The sequence below is a fragment of the Numida meleagris genome, chromosome 4 (genome assembly GCF_002078875.1).
Source record: "Numida meleagris isolate 19003 breed g44 Domestic line chromosome 4, NumMel1.0, whole genome shotgun sequence".
NCBI classification, from domain to species: domain Eukaryota; kingdom Metazoa; phylum Chordata; class Aves; order Galliformes; family Numididae; genus Numida; species Numida meleagris.
Window position 1 is genome coordinate 45,352,963 of NC_034412.1, and position 22,257 is coordinate 45,375,219.

General features: G+C 37.6%; 1 protein-coding gene across 24 annotated transcripts in view; it reads right to left on the reverse strand.

Annotated features, from left to right (window-relative positions):
* The window catches only part of TENM3 (teneurin transmembrane protein 3), a 355,944-nt gene that overhangs the window by 98,604 nt on the left and 235,083 nt on the right, over window positions 1-22,257 (reverse strand). For 23 of the 24 annotated variants that reach the window (XM_021397105.1, XM_021397104.1, XM_021397120.1 and 20 more), the window contains one exon: window positions 16,967-17,205. In XM_021397105.1, coding sequence (XP_021252780.1) covers window positions 16,967-17,205 — 239 coding nt within the window. Of the gene's footprint in view, window positions 1-16,966; window positions 17,206-22,257 lie in introns of those variants that run through there. The other variant, XM_021397129.1, reaches the window with a different exon arrangement.

The window sequence follows — 22,257 nt, forward strand, 5'->3', positions numbered from 1 at the left end:
CAGGAAAAAAATAAAAGTGACATTTATTTTGAAACAGGTTTCTCTAGATATGCATCCTTACCAATCACATGAGTTTAGAACTTCACTATCAGCTCTGTCTGCTGGTACTATGTATGTGCCCTGTGCTTCTTCATTCTCCACTGGGAGGTCAAAAGGGGAAGACCTGACATGGCCTTTTAGCCATTCCCTCATAATTGTAAACAGCTGGAATTTGAAGTCTTCAAAAGCAAGGACTGTGGGATCTGTATTGATTACATCTCAAAAAAACATAGTTACTACAAGGTAAGCAACAGTCACCTTCTCTTTGTGCTTGTGCCTAAGTGCATTGCGGTGTAGCTGTCTGCTAGAGATGGTAAGAGTTGTATCTCACAAAAACACCATTGTTCTCTCAACTTTAACACTGAACTAGAACCAAGTTCAGTAAACAACATCTAATAAAAATGAACAGGCTGATACATGCAGCACTTTCACAATGTTTGCATATTAGAATATTTTTAATGGAGACCAAAAATGTTGCTTCAGTGTTCTAAAGACAATCTAAAACTGACAGTGCATGCTAATACACTAAATAATTCAACCATCTCTTTGAGAGAGCTCTATGGAATTCAGGGAAGCCTCATTCACTACAAACAAAAAAGAACAACATGAAAAAATTATGCCTGTCAATACAGAATCAAGATATAGAGCCCAATTAGCTTAGAGATGTTGAAATTCTATAACATAGCTAAATTAACTGATTAAGACAATTTCAAGCACTATTTTATCGGTGTATTGCTTCTAGTTTTGGTTTAAAATTCTTCTCTTCTCAGCCAGTCATCTAAATAACGGCCAACTTTAAGCCCTTCTCGTTGTTACAAGGACAATGCTAAAAATTCTTGATGCCCAACGACCAACAGGAAGCACCTGGTACTGGCAACCCTACACTCAGAGTACAAATCAGTGGGGAGCCTGAGTTTGTCAAGTCAAATGGTATGAACTAATCCTGAATTTGCAGAGGTGGAATGATTCAGGCAGACTGCTGGAGTGTACAGGCTTCCTTGTTTTCCTCAGGAAAACCTAGAAACATCCTGGAAAAGGATGAAGACGTTCTTCCACCTTTGAGACAAGGATGTCAAGAGTTCAACTTTTTTTCCACTACTTCTGAAGACTTTATTCTATTAGGTTCATAGAAATGGCAAGTCTGTTTCTTTTCTGTAAAGAATTTGAATCAGGAATCAAAATTACCGGAGGAATGTATTTCTCATTTGCCAGCTGCTATTTTAATTGCAAATCTAATATAAAGCAGTTTATTGATTTTGGATTGGCTGTCAGTTCTAGTTTATTTCCGTTCAGTTTGGCATTTATTTGGTGTTAGACAATGATAATGAAAACAACGGATCCCTCCTAGAGTAACCAGTTCTAAGTCTGTAACTAGGCTCCCAAACCAGTGAGGGTACTAAGACTGGAACAATACATACCAGCACATCCCTGATGGCAGTCAGGACTTGTCCGAGAATGCCAGATGTCTTTAACAAGGAGGCAAACAGCTTGTGATGGCTGCAGTCACCAGCACATAACAATTTAATCCAAATAACCCACAGCTGCAAGAAGGGATGAACCCTCAGGGAAAGGGTGAAAATATGGAATGCTGCAATTGCAAATGTGTCCACAATCCTTAAGAAAAGCCTCCTTTTTCTGATATCAAGACTGGAAAGGCTGTTCCCACTGAGAAACAGAATGACTTTTTAAGCACAGAAATAGATCATATCCTCTACCTATTCTGCCATTTCAGTCCACATCTCCATTCTGCAAAGTAATCACTAGCTACCAGCTAGGAGTTAAGACAGCGTTTAACTTTGTGGCTGACAAGACTTATTTAAGTTGGTATTTGTATTGCTACTGGCCAGGATTATCAGCTTTATGGATAGCCGTTAGAGCACAGTGGTAAGCAATAAGGACTTCATTCTCTTGAACAGGATAGGAAGAAGAGGCATCAGGAGGAAGTCCTCTGAGATATGTGCTGCTCTTTGCATGAACATGGAGTCAGTGTTTGGGTGGTGCTGGTGGATACAGCTGAATTCTCAAACACATGAGCAATAATCAAACTAACAATTCAGCTTTTCTTCCTCCCTTTATACTTCTTCAAAGCAACACAGGGCCTACATGCCAAAAGGACTGTGATATTCAAAAGATTCAGAGCTCGGATTACAGAAGTGCACTTATACCTACAGCAGCATCAACAAAAATGCTGTTGTTTGTTACAGGTTATCAAGTAATCTTACCATCTGTCACCATGCAGTGTTTCTAAAGGTTTTCTAAGGCTTTCTAAAGCATCTTAAACTACTTTTTCAAGCTTGGTTGATCTTACCTTTCACTCTCAGTAATCAAGGTCTAGTTCTTTGATTTAAAAACAGTCTACAAAGTCTTCATCTCCACTCAATAATTATAAAAGCAACTAGGTATATATTTCACAGCAAACACTTGGGAAAAAAAGGCTTGTTCACACTTATATGAAACATTTTATGAAAGTCTGCTTCAGGAAAAAAAAGTTGCTGCTATCAGTCCCTTTCATTCTTTAAAGGCTGTCGGCCTGTTTGCCTGGTATGCTCATTACTCAAGCAAGTGTTGCTGTTCTTGATGCATTCTCTTTACAAGCAACCTGTTCTTGAGGAAACACACTGTATTATCACTTCAAAACCTTCTTCAAGACTTTCTTCAGTAAGCCAAAAAGAAATAAGTTCTTCTATTAGTACGTAGGAAGAGAAGTGGATAATTTATGTAACTATGTGACAAAACTAGAATGGTGAGAATTGATGATTACCTGCTGCGCCCTGCTTAGGTAGAGCTTCCCTTCACCGCCTTGCTCACTGTCTCAAAGGTCTCTTCTGCCAAAGTTACGAGAGGTACAGAAGAGAATGGTAACAGAAAAACACTCAAAGAGGATAATAGACAGGCAGTTGGTAAAGAAATCAGACAGGTGTTATCATCTTCCAGCATCCAGGATGCAGCAGTTGTCATTTTTACTGGTGAGCTCTCAACAGAAAAAATCTGGACATGGATGCGAGTACACATACTTTGCTGGAGTTGATGATTGGTATCAGAAAGCAAGCATATTTTTTTTCTCTAGGAAAGAGTAGCAACATGTAGTAAAATCAGAGAAACTCACTGGTCAAAATTTGAGGCTGTCTCTCATAAGCCATCAGCACCAACCATGTTTTCCTTGAAGTACTGTGGTTGACAGGCACATACAAAAATCAAAGGGCATAGCAAACACTCTACATGCTGTGCAAGCAAAAGCATTAAGCGTGCTTTGCAGGTGATAAAGATGAATAAGCAAAACCGTATGCATATAAGCAGAGGCTTCATTCACAGAAGTAGCCCAACAGTAACTGGGTATAAGTCTGAAGTCTCTGCAGTGCCAGCAATCTAACAGGTGACATTCTGAATTAGTCCATCTGTTCAGTGAAAGAATTCTGAAAGTGACAATGCACTTTAGGGGAGTATGAAAAATTTCACAGACAGGAGGATTCCTTTAAATAGAAAGGATCAGAACTGGGAAATGAATTGGCCTGAACTGGGAAAGGGACTTCCAATACTCTTCCATCTCTTCTTACAACAGATAAAAAGTTAACACTAGACAGCAGAAAAAAAATAAAAAATACTGGCTATCTCAAAGGAGCAAGCACCTCCCCAAGAGCTCCAGAGATACGGTCTGTGGAGTATGCTCTATAAACATAAAATACTCAACAATGTGGGGAAAGTTAACAAGAGGAACAGAACAATGTTGGCGACTCTCCTTCCTTTCTCCCATGCATTTTACAAGGTATGGTAATCAAGTCTTATTATTCATGAAGGTGTACTTGAAGATGAGCTTCTTACTAAGATATTGAACTTATCTTCCAGGACTGCTGCTTCTACATATTTCTGGGTGCTGATGCTTTCAAACTATGGTTTACAAAATTGCTTCCCTGGAATTAATAGAATAATATATATGCACACTTGCACATAAGGAAAAGTGAATATAATTCATGTTTAAAGCAATGCAAAAAGATTATAATTTAAACTAAGTAAATTGCAATTATTGCTCAATCTTGTTGAAGGATTGTCTTCTAGTCCATCTCCCTGTTGGCAATACATTTTCAAATGAAATATTTGAACATTGAAGTGGTTTTTAAAATTATCTCCCATATATTTTTCTTGCAGCTATAATTAGAATCTGAATCTATTTTATTCTGAAGGACCTGGAGTGGACCAGAAGATGTGCAAATCAGCTGTCAGTGATTTGCATTCATTTGCTCTTTTCTAAGATAATAGGATGCCTTGGATATTGCTGCAGATCAAACAGTCAATTAAAAATAGTTAATTAAAATTTTAAATAAGTGAATTACAAGTTATAAGTTCTTTATTTATTTCTGTCTTCCTTAAATCAGCAAAAAGCCCATTATTTATAAATTTAAAATAACATGAGTGCATGCTTTTAAGCTTCTTCAAAAGGTCAGCCAACAGGTGCATCGTATATTTACATTTATCGTATATTTACATACATTATATGGAAACTTAGCAATGCCTGTTAAGAACAATACTGTAACTGAAGAAGCACGGACCTCTTTCCTCTTATACTTAATCATCAAATAGATGAATAGGATTTTTTTTTTTCAGAGGAAACAACCATTATTCCTTCTTTTCTGATGGAACCTTTCAATAAAAGATTTGCAAAATACACCTTTAAAAACTGGCTAGAAAAAATATGGCAACAAAGATGTGTCAGGTGTCTGCAATGAAAAAACTTACCTTCTTCAACCACTAATCAAAGACGATTATATACTGTTTGAAAGCACAGTTGCATTTGAGCTGCTAAGAAAGATGTGTTGTGGGATTGGTGTAACTATTTTTAGTACATTTATGAAGAAATGGAACGCTTATTCCTCTGCAAATTTGTATGTCTAGATGTCTCGTTCTAGCTGTCAAGCCAGTGACTTTTACGTAACAATGGTCTAATTCTGTCAACACCATTATTTGAGGCACCTTCAAAGCTTAAGGGAGAATCCAGATTTCTTACAACAGAGATCATTATTCAGTAACCACTTACTTAAACAATATGTATTTGTTACAGCTTGTATGTTTGCCATTTATTCTGATGATCATCCAGCATTCTCTGATACGTACTAGCCTTCACTATTACCTAAGAAGCCATTGGTATTATCCTGGGCCTCTCCTGAACACATTTTTTTTTCTTTTCTTTTCTTTTCCCCCCAAAACTACTGTTCACAGTTAACAAGATGGTAAAAGTCACTACAGGTGCAGAAATTATGGGGATATGCATATTAGATTGCTGACTTCTTAGAGACAGGGTTGTTTGTCTCTGAGTTCACAGAAGGGCGTAAAAAACATCCTATAAATTTGGGGTTTCTATCTAATAAAGTCATAATCAATGATTTCTTCGTCAAGCATTGTGGAAAAAATTCCCGAATTACACTTTTCAAGACTGGGTCAAGATGGCATGATAATTACTTGTCTGTATTCCTTCAGGCATTTCTTTACTCTCTTCCTTCAGTCTTTTAACTCCTTCCTTATCCTCCTTTAAACTCACTTTCCAGAAAACAGCTGAGGCTCATGTCTATGCTTATCTATTTCATTTTTTTCTACAGCTTCAACAGAAGTTTTGCTCAGGGCAACATCCTTTAGATGGCAGCCCTCATAAAACAGCAGAGTAAAGAAAAGCAATGCCAGTGTAATGTCTCAGCATCCATTGGAAACATCTCACTTAGACAAGAGCATCAGTGAATGGGCCCAAGTATTTTTGTAGTTTAAAAACCTTATTACAGAGAGAAAAACCAAAAAGCCTCCCGCCAAATTTCTTGAGGGATACAGTAATAATGAAATGGCACTATACAATCATGCATAACCTATTTGCATGTTGATGGCACAAAGAAGTGCGGTCTGATGAAAAGATTTAAGAACCAAAGGAAAAAGAAACAGGAGTCAATTACTGTGATGTTCAAAGGACACATCGAGCTGGGATTTTATAGTATATAGTTAAACACTTGTGTTGCATATTTCCATTTCATGACTGTCTAAAAAAGATCAAAGCTTTTTTATTCCATATTAAGAATGACAGAATATTACAGCAAACACGCAATAAGGAGAAATGTAGTAAGATTTAATAAAAGATGATAATAAAGTTTGATAAGAACTTTTGGAATGTTACCAAACGTGGAATGTTAGATGAAAGCATCTGCATGTAGAGACTGTAGTGTGTTATTTGGAACCCCACAGAGCTAAACTGTGATTAGAACTACATATTTTTCCATAAATTAGCTTTTGTTTTGAATTTCCTGCTGAGATCATATGTGAGTTGATTGAACGTGCAAGTCAACATATAGGTTTTCTCATCCTTTGCTGTTTGTTAGGCTTTGTGATATCACAATTACAGCTGTCCACTTGTAGATCAAAGGTAGGTGACTGAGGCCAAAACAAAATAACCTGTAAACTCTTTGCAAAATTTCTTCACAGTAACTTCGATCAATGCCAGATAATAACCCTTCACCTACATGAACTGAACAATTGTGTTGATTCGTAAGACAAGCACTACATGCAGATCAATTTGCAACCATGCAATTTCCACTCATTTGCATATTAAAAAGCAGAAAGAACATGCTGAGTTCATCACCAAAGAGGCCTTTTTACACAGTTCCACCTTACTTCAACACCTTGTAAGGCATTAGCTATGTATCTGAACATGCTAATGAACTTGTGCAAAAAGTTTCAAGGTTTAAATCAGTTTCGGGATTTCAACCATCCCCCAATGGAAACCTCTCTACCACCCATTTCCTTAGCTCAGTTCCTCCTAAGGGTACAGCTCCTCGCTCTAGCACGAGGAATCATGACTAGGTAAGCAGCTCTGTGCTTGGGCCAGAAACAAGCATAAGGGCAGAGGAGAGACTGGCTACCAGATAGAGAATCCTTAACTTTATTGTCATTAATTTGTTTTAAGTGGATTGCAATAAAATGCTGTGACAGTAGCTCCTCCAGAGGACTCACTAAAGTGAGATGTAGCATTTATGAAACTATTCCTGTGAGCGAAGATGCACTCTAGGTACATGAAAAACACTACTAAGAAAACAAAAAATTAATTTATCATAAATAAGTTATGGAAGAAACCTATGATGTGAAGGCAACCCTACTGCTAACTGTAAGTCCACTGGTTTGCGCCTCATGAGCCACTTTGTTCTTTTTCTTTAATAGCTATGTAAACCCTGGGAAAAACAAGCTAGGATTACAGTTTCAGATTAAACATTCTCCCTTCAACTCTGACTAAATCAGCTATGACACTGAACTATAAAACCTTACAAGTGATGTTATGAAACGGCAGTCTTAGCTCTAAAGCAGCAGTCACTTATAAAACCGATGGAGAGAATCGATTACTCTTGTTACTGTGTGAGAAGATGTTGGCTCAGTGATAAGGACTTCTTTTAAACTTCTAGTTTGGCGCTGGGTGAACTGAAATAACAAGAAGGATTGAATTTCTCCCTTTCAAACTTGTGCATACCTGCATAGCATTACCTCTACCTGAGATTACTAATAGGAGAGAGACAGAAAAGAAGCACGCTGGGGACGGAAAACCTGCCAAATAAATTGAAAAAGAACTCTTACTTGGCACTGCAAGAAGTTTTTGAGTCAAACGTGGACTCACTCTCTAACAAAATATGCTTCAATAGAAACTGCTCTGAAACTTGACATTTCAAAGATGAAAGAGAAGATGAACAACAGATGAGTTTGAAGCTTTAACAAGTGAAGATAAATTTATCATAGCAAATTACTGTGTTAAACCTTGTGTGAAACTCAAGTAGATTAGTGTTTAGTGTTTAGCACAAGGGTGTTAACAATGCACAGTTGGCTGTTTTACAGTTTTCAATTCAGTATTATTTAAGTAATAATACCTCTCTTTCTGCACCATAATAGTGATAAATTATAACTTTCTTTCATTAAAAAACACTGGAAACATAGCAGTTTCTTAGAGGGTTGTGGAGCTGGCTAACTTTCCCATTGGCTGATAGTCAGTATCACTACCTAAAACCCTCCTGTTTTACTCTTTCTATTAGAAGTATTTTAGAAGAGATGATTTTGTGTGATCCTATTTCATTACATTTAGGCAAAACCATGCTTTCCTGTTCAGCTGGTTGGCTTTCCCATTGAGGGAAACAGAACGTTTCAAATGCATAATCTGAACAGTTGTAACATACCTCCTATTCCTAAATTAGAAAACTACAAATGCTGTTATAGGTGATGTTTCCTAAGAGACAACGTTCTCTTTGGTTTTGTGAATGAAGTCTTCTGAAATGGAATGTGTGTGAAAATATAGGATCTTGTATTTAACAGTTCCTGTTTACTTTGCAGGACCCCTAACTTGCATGCTTAATTAATCACTGCAGTGGGAGAAGTACACCTGTATTTAAAGCAACATGTACTTGCCATGTGAGTCACAGACGTAATACTAAATGAGATTGCTCACAGCAAGTTTGGACACATGTACTTGACCTTTTTATTTTAAAGTGCTTAAGCACAGAGAGGTTCACTAAATTCTCATCTAAGTCAGATGTTTTAGCAGAATGATTTTTTTAAAGCATTTAAAACCAGAGAAAGCAAGTTTTCTTCACAAGATGCAAGAAAGGACTGCAATTTAAAGATAAGATACAATTTATAGAAAATAATCAATTTTGACACTAAACCACTGCTTTAACAAATGTACAGTAATTCAGATGACACATCTGTGTGTGGAAAGCACATCTGTAAGGGCCAGCTTCTTTCTTCATAAATACAAATCAGAATTTAACAGGAACTTCCAGCAAAGAAAGGAGGTCTGTAAATCTTATATCTACAAACAACTTAAATCATCTGAGTAATTTCACCTCTATTTTACAAAATATCTTAAACATAAATTTGAAGTACTACATATGCTTACTTACTCCTAAATGTAGTACATGTTACCTCCATTGATAAAGTAGGAACTATAGCTATGAATAACTCTAAGCTTGTTATTAATCCAAAAGAGTAACTAGTATAATTTAACTACATTTCTCAAATATTCGTCATTAGACTGAATAATTGCTACAATTCATGGGTCTTCCAGAAGATTACAGGAGGAAGAGAGAAGAAAGCACATCGCATAACATGCTTGAAAGACATTTCAGTACTCCTGGAAACACCATTCAGATTTTGAAAAGCCAACGTACTACATTACAGCATGACAGCAAAATGACACAATGTAGGACCTATGGACAATGACATCATGTTGTCTTGTATTTCATCACTACACGTTACCCTGCCAGGATTACTGAGTTTCAATCTGCTCCACCGGGCAAAAGTGGAAGGGTGACAGGACTATTGACAAAAACCTTGTGGCAAATCATAACTAGAATATAGCCTTTTGGGGAGTAGAGGTGGGTGCGCTCCTTGATGGATTAGCTTTTTTAATCCCAAAAAATCTTGTCAAGTCTCTTTTAACCTCCTGACTGCGAATTACAGGTTCCTACGTCCTTCTGTGTGAGGATTACCTTTCTCAATGAATGTTTTACTTCCAGTGCCATTAACAATAATAGCATGCAACATCTACAACACCAATCAAATATTAATACTCTGCACTTCTGAAATAGTAACTATTATGTTTAGTGCTTAGTCTAAAACCCAGTAACAAGATTTTTGCTTAAAAAACATCAGCTACAGGCATTACCCATAACAGTATTCTTGCTAGAAACAAAAAAGTACATTAAATGTGCTCATATTTCAGCTTGCTTAGTTGTGGTGCAATTTCAGTGAAAGATGTTGGAAATGTTTTTAGTCCAATCAGCTAAACAAGGTGGTGAAATGTAACATACTCATTTTCTGACTAGGCATTCTTTGTCTCTCAGTTTTGAAAGAAAGTGGTAAACAAGAAATTATAAATATTTCCACACTACAGAGTTGCAACTAGCTCATCAGCAATGCCTGTTCTAAACATTGTATGAACCTCTTGCATATACCTAGAAGCCACAGGCAAAAAACTTTCTCATGTTAGACAGAGCTGAAAATCACTGCAATGCATAAACTCATGGAATTATTAGCACTAATATTAAGCTTCATGATAAAGCTTAAGAATGGTGTGGACAATTGTGTGTATCTGAAAAATGTCATTTACAAAGAATATGTCAGGAATGAGTTGACTGACCTGATATTCTGAAGGTATGCCCTACGAACACCAGTTATCTGGCTTTCATAGTTCAGTTTCTGAAGGCTACGAAGTACTGAAATAGAACTAGGAGACTGGTACTTGAGACTTGAAGGACTCTTCCTGCTACTGAATCCTACCCACTCAGGACGTTAAAATCCTTCAGAAATTTCAGAAGATGAGTTCTACTTGCTAAATAATTGTGCATTCACCAGGTATATAAGTACATAATGCCACACTGCAATTCTAAGAACACAGGCTATACACTCTTTAGTACTGCCTGATATTTCTATGGGATATTTACTGCTCTGTCGTTCCAGAGCAAGGTCCAGCAGTAATATCTACAACAACAGGCTGACCATCACACACTTGCTGCCTGTGATATCCGGAGCTGAGAGAGACCTAGAAACGTCCATTCTGGAAAGGAACAAGACAGTGATATGTACCTAATCCACAGCTTCCTACTTTGAAAGGCAGACACTTCAAACTCCTACCAAGTTGGAACTGATAATGCAAACCTCTAGCTCATGAAGAGAAGGCTGATACAAAATGCTGCTTCTGCCTCCAGAAGCAGTAGAGACATCCAAAGCCTTCCTTAAAAGCCTGAAGGATTGTTATGATGAGATGCTGACTGTGACATAAAAAGGAGTGATGTACCTTCCATAGTACTGCAGACACCAGTTGCCTTCATAGCTGCACACATATGCACACGTTACGCGAGAATGTGTAAAATTCATCTGGTTCTCCTAAGTGCTTGGTACAATCAGCAAACACTAAGAAAACACCCTTGTTGTGTATACTTGGGTGGAGGTTTCAATACATTGTGATACTTGGATTTGGTGAACTGTAAAATCCCAGAGCACTTTCTTCAAATGATAACAGACCAAGGGGAAACACAAAACATTTCTCACATTTAGAATCACAGATTTGTTTGTGTTGGAAGGGATCTTCAAGGATCCCTGCATTGAACAGGGACACCTACATCTTTATCAGTTCGCCCAGAGCCCCTCCAGCCTGACCTTGACTGCATCCAAGGACTGGGCATCCACTGCCTCTCTCAGCAACCTGTGCCAGTGCCTCACCATTCTTATTGATAGTGGGAGTTGCCATGAACCAGATGCAATTTTTTTGGAATCTGTGATATATGCAGGTATTAGTCCACTTCCGCACCTCTAATTTGATGGAATGAGAAATGCAGTGAGAGCATAAACCTGGCAATATGTGAAAATCTGCCACACAGTTGCAGGCAGGTAACAGATTTCCAGCCCACACACCTCAGTGAAACATTAGTCATAACCAAGGTCCATGAGAAACCTAAGAAGGCAGAGTAGGGAGAGAATGCAGGCACTCTGCTGGAAACACAGCAGAAAAAAAACCTGGAAATCTTGACAGAGATTCCAGTGACAATAGCGTGATGATATTCAAAATTTAATGCAGGTCAAAGAGAAAAAGAAATTTTGTGAGTATGTAATGAAAGTAAAGATGATTAATGGCAACTAAACTATACTCTCCCTCATGCCTGTTAATTACAATACCTACGCCAAAGTATTGTAATAAAAATTCTATTTAAATGGCATTATTAAGTTGTTTTCTTCTATCCTGGCAGTAATTGAGCTTTACGAACAGCAGAATATTGTTAACTTGGCATTGCAATCAAAAAGACATATTATATTGCTCTTTGCTGATAAAGTAAAATAGATTCCTTTTGATTATAGGTATATTTCGTCATTCTTTAGTCAGAAAAATCCAGTTTTAAATCCATTAGTTTTGTGAAGATGGTTCTGCCCTACTAGGATATCTGCCACTGATCCCCACAGGAAAAGCATCTCTCTGGTCCTCTACAATCTGGAAGTAGATGTGAAAGCCAGAAGCTGTCAGACAACATCCTCAGTAATGCAGGTACACAGACAACAAACTCCAAAACGACATCAGAGATCTTCAGTGTGCAGAAACAGAAAATTTTTTAATTTTTCAGCATTACTTTAAACTCATCTGCAAGAAAGTTAATTGGCCCTTAGATCTAATTTTCACACCCTACATCCTTCTGCAACAGTCTCCTCTAATGAAAAACACCTTGGTAGCTATCTTGCCTGTCCATCCACCTCTTCTACCTATAAAACCTCTTCAGTTGCTTTATTCTTATTCTCAAATTTTTCACTCACACCCTGAAGATAGTTGTCCATGCATGCTGACTATTAGAAATTCATTAGCAAATGAATTTGCAGTTTACTTTAAATATCTTCAGATATTAAATCAGTAACAGTTTTCAGACTGGGTAAAATACTGAATACACAATATAATAATAGCAGAATAAACACAACGTATCTTTATATAAATGCGGAATAAATGTATTATCTGTGATTACCTAACATGACTTTCAAGTCTGGTATCTCTTCTCTGTTCGTATTACATTTCCAGTTTGGATTATGTCTGCGTGGTCATCCCTGAGTCATAGAAGAACAGTGACTTTCTTACTAGCCCTCAAAGAATGAAATATAAACGACGATATGTATTTTCCGAGAAGATGTTTCAGTTAAGTATAAAAGTTAGCTTTCTTGTTAGCTTTCCTGTCCAAAATGGATATACTTAGTTGCTCACAGGAACCAGTGGTGACAAAAATAGTCCTGTTTGATGCCATGCGAGTGAAAATGGCCCTTGGAGTAGCTTCTTACATCAGCTTTGACAATGCCATTGGCAATGGAAAATCAGTTGCCAAAATAATTTTTGGGCCAGAAAGAGGGCGCCTAATATCCTCAAATTCTCATTAATTTCATGCAGCATGAATCCATGCTAAAAAAGAAATGATTGCTACTGTACCAATTAGACCGTTATTGTAACTAGTCAGTGTTACGCAACAACATACTGAAAACAACTCCTTCTGACTGATGTAGATCTTTATAACTGAACAGTTGATTCTTCTACTAAAAGAAAACAAATCAAGAACAATGAACGCCTCCCATTAGTAACACCAAAAGTAAACAGAGAAGATCCTAAAATACAGAATTGGAGAATGGTGATTATATAAAAAACTTGGATTTGATGCCCATGCTTCGCCTAGGTGTTGCCCTACCAAACTGTTACTTCATGCATTCACTACAAATGATGGATGCTAAATGAGGCAGTAAGCCTTGGGGAGAAAAAAGACGAAGTTCTGTTTTGTCTTGCACATTGTAAAGCAGGACTCTATTTCTGGCTCTCACACAGACTGCTTGTACAAAGTTGGGTAAAACTCCTCATGTATATAAAAAGAGGTCAAATGAATGCAACATCATGTTTCTTTTTCTTTCGTGGCTTAAATTTAATACTTTTCCTCCTAGTCTTCCAAACAGTGACAAATAAAAGAATATTTTTCAGTTTTCTAAAAATGTTCATGTTGGAAAAAAAAATTGCCATTTTCTTGGTTGTAAATCTTATTATGTATAGCAGTTAACCCAATGAGCTGCTTAAAGAAATTCCAGTGTAATCTCAATCCCCAAACTAAGCAGTTTATATTCTTTATTCCTCTTCTTTTTAACACACTATTTCAGGGAGTTGTTCTTTTAATCCTTTACACTAAACTAGAGCTGCTTTTTTATTTAAGTCTACTCTTCTATATGCGCTGCACTGTATTTTAGTTCAGTACCTCTTGCATGCTCCTGTTGATTAAATAATTGTTTCTCCATAATTAAATATCTGATAAACCTGTTAACCAAAAGGTCAGCACTTTCCACAACTCATTTTTATTATCTCTACAGATTAGCAAGTCTCATTGACAGGAATGGTAAGCTTCAACATGCACTGTTTCAAAACAGTTGAGAGAGACCACCAAGATTTGAAAATCAAGAGTGTGTGGGAAGGCTGGAAGTGAGACTTTCCTTACTTTAGATTGAAATAATGTTTTCAATTCCTTGTGACCCCCCAAGACTGTATTAAGTGGCCTTACAATGTAGCACTTGCCCTGGTCCCTCCCCATGTTGATATCTGCTGCTCTCACCTCCTCTTCGTAGACTTTGTAAACGTAGGAGTCTTTCCTGTCACAGTGATGGAAGAAGTGCAAGACAGACCAGACTCTGTGTAGCTCCTCTCCTCTGGCAGGGCTAACTGACTGAGCAGTTCACCAAAGGCAGACACGAAGTCTAGCAAACTGTCTCTTCTGCCATATGTTGTCTGAGCAGAGGGGATCCGAAGTCATTTTCTCTATCCCATGCCCACTGCAACTAAAATAAGCCTGGGCATGACATGTTCATCCCTTGCCCCAAGAAGGGCCTGCTACGCTGGTCACCAGGTGAGCGGTCTGGTTAGTCCTTCAGCCTACAGCTGCCACAGTGACACAGTGGACGTGAGCCATACCATGTTCCTTATCAATCCACATCAGCATATTTTACGGCAGTGGCTGTAGCATTTTAGGGCTTGTGGTAATGCCTCTCTGTGAAGCTAAAAAACACATCTCAAACCAGCTTCACAGATGTGACATGCCACCTCAACTGCTGTAGGCCTCAGCGAACAAGCTGGATAACTGTTCAGGGCAAATCACAGTGCTGGAGGTCTCATGATACCACAGCCCTTCCTGAGATTTTATTTTATTATCAATTACCTACTCAGCCATTTCTCTTTCATATCTACACTGCACAACATTTAACCAAGATGCAGGACCATTTCCATCTTAAATAAGTGATTTCCACCAATTCATACTTAGATGGCATACTAAATGGAGGGTATTTCTGATATATGCGCAGAGATGGGAAAAACACATATGAATGAGCGTAATCCATTCATGGTTTTACGGACCCAAAGTTCTCCAGAGAGCATCACTGAGTGCTGGATTTTACATTGAGATTGCTGAGTTAGCTGAAATATGTGTAATATTGCCAGTAGGCAAAGAGCTCCCTATTGACAGGCAGAGGAAGGCCCTTGTGCATTGTTTATTTCAGCAAGTATGTGAGCCAGCATGCGCCCATGAAATGTTGTACAGCTATATTTGCTTGGTTTTCCTTTTCTTTCTTTTTTTTTTTTTTAAACACAGAGTATGAGAATAAATGATATCTGGAGCTGAAAGCTCTTACCCACTGGAAAGACCAGTTCTTTCTCTGAATATAGGAACAGAGGTGCATTAGACACGCTTATATTTCTTAATGCGCCTGTGGGAAAAATAATCTAGTTCAGCTATCTTCTTGTGCTCCTCAGATTCATAAGTAATCTTGTTCTTTGGGTCTAGCCAAGCGTAGAGCTCAACTCACAATCAGATCTTCAATATTTTACTATCTGTATGGCTGTTTCCCCTATTTCTTGATAGTGATATTTCATACTTTATTTTTTCTTACTTTTTTTGGCAGCAAATATTTGATTATAATGACTTAAGAGACAACACTGTGAATACTGAGCACAATTTATGTGTTTCATAAATGGGATTATTTCAATCCCACTTTAAAAAAGATGCAGTGGTAAAGCTTAACTCCAAGCCACACCTTTATACTCCCATGTACATTCACATAAAAAAATAATCCAAGGCATGAAAAGGACTGGGCAGTAGTTGTAAGCCCTACATTTATATACATGCATTTTGTACTTTGGGGTTCACAGTTGAGGTGGAAAGGGTGCTCCTGGAGCACTGCTTTGCCATGGTAGAGAGGAATTTCTCCAGCTACTCAGCAACCCAGTTTCTTGCATTGTTCACAGAAGCTTCAGCCCAGAAAGAACTACTTCAAAGGCTTTACACAGCTTAGGCTCTGCCTTGGATTGAAATGTAGAAAGACCGTTTCAACAAAGGCAGTGAAGATTTAAGGATCACAGGGCCTTCTACGCTTTGTTATTAATTTACCCAGATTTTAAAATGAAGGAGAGAAAGAGATTGACTCTTCCCCTTTCTATTTTGTTTCCTTGGCTTCCTAAGACTCTGAATTGGAGTGCAAGCAATGCCTTATAAAAATCAGACCCTTACACTTTTATTAACATAATTGTGCTGACTTAAACTTCTAATTAACAAATCAGTTTAAAAAAAGTCTTTGAAAACCATTTAAGGACTCAGAGGTATCAAAATATGTAATCTGGACAAAGTCATGTAAGAAGACACATACACACATTAAAAGCCTATTCTGTTCCCATACTGAAGTCAATAATGTTTTTCTCACAGGTAAGCAATTAACTGCCTAAAACTCAAATGATATAACAGTTATAGCAAGCATTTATGAAATTAAATAAAGCAGAGAAAAGAAATCATATAGAATACAAACTAGGAAAGAATATTTAAAAAACAGAGAAAACAAAATAATTAAAAACAAACACCCTGTGAAGGAGGAAGAAGCTTCCTTCTCTGCATGTTGTCCTTCTGGACAATTATTTTCCCTACCTTGCAACCAAAGTCTATTTCAGACTTTTGCTCTAGCTCTACACACAAACACACATGCATATAATAATGAAATAAGTGAAAATTAGAATTCCTAAATGCTTCATTGCTTATATATAATGCAAAATGAGAAGAAAAGAGTTCCACGGGCATGCTGCAAGTTGTGTTTTGTTAGAAAACTTTACAGCTTTCATTTTATAGATACATTTGTAAGGACTAGACACCACACAGCTTAATTTTAATTCAAATACCTCTTTGAAGTTAGTTCAACTGCTGTTGTGCCACAGAATGCTTTCAAAGCATTCAGATTTTCTATTATCTCAAAAGAATTAGGGGTTTTCATTAAGTCATTGTAGTGGTTTTTACTGTTACCAAAAGCTTTACTATACAAGAAGGTTAATATAGGACAGCCCATCCGACATCCCTATTTATGATGACAGTTATAAAATAAAGGAACTCACCTATGAAGTAGGACAGCAGTATTGCCAGCAGCACTGAGACCCCTACAGCACAGAGAGCAGTACATTTCCAGCTACAGTACTTCGAAGACTTCTTGAATTTAAAAGCGCTTCTGGACAGAGTGTTCCTAGGTAGTGGCCGAGTAGGAGGGGAATAAACAGAGCCGGATGCCATTGTGTACCCTGGTGTTGCAGTACTGAACAGCGGTGTGGTCCCTGTTCCTGTTTTGAATAGGAAATGCCTGTGGAAGGAAAAAGTGTATGGTAAAGTACAGAAGTAAATTAAGTTGGAACACAGGCAGTCATACTGTTTTTGTTTAATACTGTGTATTTTTCAGTTGTCTAAGAGCACCCAGTCTGCAAAGGATCACAATAGCAATACTGGTCACAGAACTTGCACTTAAAAAGGCACTTTCTCTTGAAGAACAGACTGAAAAGCCCCCAAAACATTAGTGATACACTGTTACACGAAACAGAACTACCAAAAAATACCCTCTGGTACAGGGGAGGTCTCTCAGAGTTTATCCAACAAGTAAAGACAGGCTTTCTGCTCCTGTTTATTTTTGTTGGCTTCAACTACAGACTACAGGGAACTCCATTAAAAAGTCAATATTATGCAGTCTGACTGTAGCCCACACTACTCATCACATTCTCCTGGGTCAATTACAAAGAGAACAGCAATCTCCCACATAAACTTTTGACAATTTTGCCCCAAATTAGTCAGTTAAAATATGTTCTTTGGGTTCTAACTACATAGCTCACTAATTTATATATCCTCACACATAATCATCTCCTATCGAGATCTGATTTATGGACACAGCAGCCAGTTACAGTCTGGCAAGTAATCTAAAGACACACATTTAGAGGGTGCCCAGAGTGAACCTCAGCCGAAATTAGAAATGAGAAGCAAAGCCAGTTAACAATAAGCTTAATTTCAATTAAAATTTCTCAAGGAAGTACTACTCCTCGCATTTACCTACATTCTATTTTAGTTCATGCTAGCATAATTACTTCAGAAGAGCCTCTAAAAGGAAGACAGCATACAGGCATACTACAACATACAGGCAAGCTACCTGGAGTTTTTCTCCAGGCACATGTGAACAGCTCCATGAACAACAAACTTAAGCCAAAGAACTTGGCACCAGGGCTTTTTCCACTGATTCGTTACACTGGCAACTCTGCGGTGTAAAGCTTGCCCTCCAGCAATTAGGCTTTGCAAAGTGAATATGTTATAGGTAAAAACTGTAAGAAAGTCCACTGTGGAGAATTTTGAACTTACCAGGTGCAGAAGCAGCTAAACAGAACTCCACAGGACTTTGCATTTTTGAATAGGTAAGAGACACTAAAGAATTGCTGACATGCAGGTCCCCCTGAAGCCAAGTAAGGGCATGCCTATGTCATTTTTGTCTACTGCATGCCATATATACAGCATAGGTCAGAGGCTCTAGCACAATGTGAGCTGCCTTTGGAGGGAAAGGCCCTCCAGCTACATCCCCAGACATTTGGCTCATCAGGACCGCTTCCCTGCTGACAGCACTTTCGACCTCCAGGGCCCATGCCTGGATCCTTGGATAGTAATATACCAACCTATACTGGTACAGCAGCTTCATCAGAAATGCACTGTGGAGACGCTGCAAAGTAATTTGCCCCAGTACAGCATGAAAGAAATAACAGCAGCAGATAAACAGTTTGTCATGAATTTGAACATAATGGCACAAGCCCCCACCTTGAAGATATTTGCATCACAAATAATGCCATGAAATATTCTATATGCAGGTTACTTCATTTGGAACAACATGAAACTTGCTGGCAGAAGCAACACATGGATCTATATTAGATCTACTGATGCACAAGAGTACACGCAAGTTTTTCTAAGCAAGAAGGATTACTAATGATTTCAAAAGACAATGCCCTTGTGGTTTAAATCTTCTCTCAGACAGTACTTCATTACAAGTTGTAACATTTTCTAAGTAGCAAACACAAAAAACAATGCCTAGCCTGGTATAAAAGGCGTTTTACCTCAGAACCATTATTTTGATTTTACAGACTCACAGAAGCATGTAGATTCATTAAGTCCTGATAAAGAGTCTTATCCACTTGACCTTTACCACTCTTTCATTTCAGGCTACACATGGTAAAAGGTATCTCCAGGTACATCTGCAGAGATCCCAGGATAACAACTAACAAAGAAAGCTGTTTCCTTCTCAATATATAAAGAATACTGCTCTGGGGGACAGAAAGGAAGCCATTCAGCAGATATAGTAACGGTTTTTCTAAATATCAGCTTCCATGTTAAAAATAAGAAGTTGCCTGTCCAACCTCTGATTTTAATATCCCCCCATCTCACTGTTAGGCTCAACAGACAAAGTGGAAATTCGCATTATATGATCACTTGCATGGAACGCTATCCAGATCTAGTTTTAATAAAATAATGCAACAAAACCATCAGTCTCTGATTTTTTTTTCTCTCTCTGAGAAAGTGAGAGCTTAGATGTTGATATAGCATAACCTACTAGAGACTGTAATCCACATTCTCAAAGCCTTTGAGGAGTTAATCCCACAGATAAATCTGAGAGATGGCTGCATATCTGTGGTGGTGTGAGCTGTCATAGCTCTGACAGTCCACCTCAGGCATCAAGGCAATGAAAGAAAGCTGTAACTTTTATATGTGAATTCAGCAGTGTGCAGTCTTAGGCAGCACAACTCCTCACTTCAAGCTATTACTCCTTTGCTTTGAATCACATTAATACAATGGCAGAGTGGTTGTACTGGCTGGCTGGAGGCTGCTGGGGGAAAAATCCAGAGAGAGTAGAAGACTGACAGAAAAAAAAAAGAAAGAGAAAAAACACACAAAACAACAACTGGCATCTTCCTCTGGGTAAAGAAAATTTGTTTGGATTTCTCTCTTTCTAATAAGTGAAGTTACTAACAAAATTGTCAGAGACTCTCCTGCTACATTAACTCAGAGATCAGTATTTAATGTGCAATGCTACCAGGCTTGCACATCTTGCCTGCCTCTCTGAGCCATGGTCCTGTGAGACAGACATGCAGAAGGATGCGGTATCTGACAACAAATCCAGGCTGCTTCCAGATAATGCTGAAATTCTTTACACTCTTGAAATATAATCTATCTGCAAATGATTTTAATTATCTGTATATCCATTTATCTTGTCTTCTCAAACCATGGTACTCAAGTAGCTACTTTTTCAAGCCTAAACTGTTTGCACTACTTGACCAGGCACTGACTTACCACCAATTACATTACATTTAATCTCACAGGGGGCTTACAGCATCTATAAGAGTGTATCCTTCCATTCAAAACCGATCATTTAACAAGCACTTACTAGATCTTCCATAACTGGCACTTAAAATATTTTATTAAAGCTTTAGAGTACAAAATTCCTTTGAATCCTGCAAATATTTTACAAGACCATCTAGTTCTGCTGTTATTTAATAACTCAATTCACTTTTTGAAGCAAATAATCCTCTACTTCTATGTTTATTCAATATATACTTCTGTCTACTAATTTTATATGTATTTCAATTAAAAAGCACAGCTAATCTTAATATTTTAGAGGGAAAGAATTTAGTACCTAAAAGTTATGAATTACAGCTTTACGGTACAAAGTTATGTCATAAACTAATCCTTGCTTGCAAAGAAGTCACCTCGTTTCACAAATGGCAGGCATTGTGCTTAACTTTCCTCTCTTAAGAGATAGAAACACAGTACCAAAACTCAAAGAAGAGAAGACAGAAGCTTCTGAATAAAAATAAAATTATCATGCTTTTAATTTAACTCAGTACCAGGGACTGGTACATACAATTTCTTTTCCTCCTCAAGCTGAGGGGAGAATTCACACCAAATAAGGTTTTCTCTCTGCTGCCACTTCCTCTGTGGAAAATATAATCTAAGTAACCTCTACTAAATTCAGTAAATAGGAAAGTGGTATGGGAAGAAAGTGATAAAAAACCCAGGAGTTGGGCAGAAAGATTACATTAAAACTGTGGCCTCTGAGAAATGGAGATGGATTACAAAACCATTCAAGGACAGTGAGGCTCAAACCCTAAACCCAAACACTTCTGACATAAGGTAGCACAGTGTCCAGCAATGGAAATGCAATTTAGAATAACTTTGTGACAAAGACTCTTCTCCCCAGTTCAGAACAAAACAGATACTCCACATTAATGAATGCAGTATTACATAAACACATCTGGAAGTCTCCAAATTCCAGAACACCAGAAGCTCAGATGTTATACCAAAAAAGTATCCGTGACAAAAAAATGGACCACTCTATAATATGTTTAAATATATTGCTCTCAAACTTTTTAGAATTATTGAATATTTTTAACATTCATAACATAACAACTACATTAGATACGTGGCTTTTTTAGCTTATACTGAGATTACTTCAACTTGCAAAAGGTTCATGGTGATTTGCAGCTATGATTTCTCTGGTTTTGGACATCACATATATAGAATGCTTTGCAGACATTTGGAAGGTATGAAAGAGACTATCTCATCCTTTCCAACACCTTTCTTAGCACCATTTTAGCTTTGTATTTGCATGTTATATAGCACAACTACACCAAGAGAGGGTAGAATCTCACAGCAAATACATCACAACACGCTACATTTGAACTTAACAAGGAAACGTGAAGAAGGCCCAGTGAAATTCTTTTGAACTCCTCTACACATGCATGTCAGAACATGCCTCATGTTTTATTACCGTGACAGAGATGTTTTCTTGAAGTGCTGTTATTTAGATTATGACAGTGACCAGAAACTGCTGACACAGGTTAAAGGTCAATACTACTGGGCTTTATGAATATACAAAAAAAAAAAAAAGCACTCCTCGCCTTAACGGATAGAATACCTTAAATCCAGAATAAAACTATATTTAGAATAAATAAACATTAAAAAACCCAAATCCTTCCCTCCCATATATTTGAACCTTGTGTACTATCATGTACTATTAGCACTTAAAGAATCTAGAATGCAAAAAAAATCAATTAGTTTGGTCATGTTGCTGAATAGACTCTACTGTGATCAGAAAAAAAACAACAAAACACGGTGTCATTGCACACAAGACGCCAACACAGACTGAGGTTTTCTCGCAGTGCTGCCTTCTACACTGTCCTAAATATCATCCTACCATTTTCATGATGGTCTTAATTCCATGTGGCTCTTCTGATCATTACAGACCACCGTAGGAAGACCACTGAGGAAGGAAAGCTCTAACGCTCAGATGACTGCACTGCAAAAGTCATTCTTCTTTCTTAGAAATTCTCCCTTT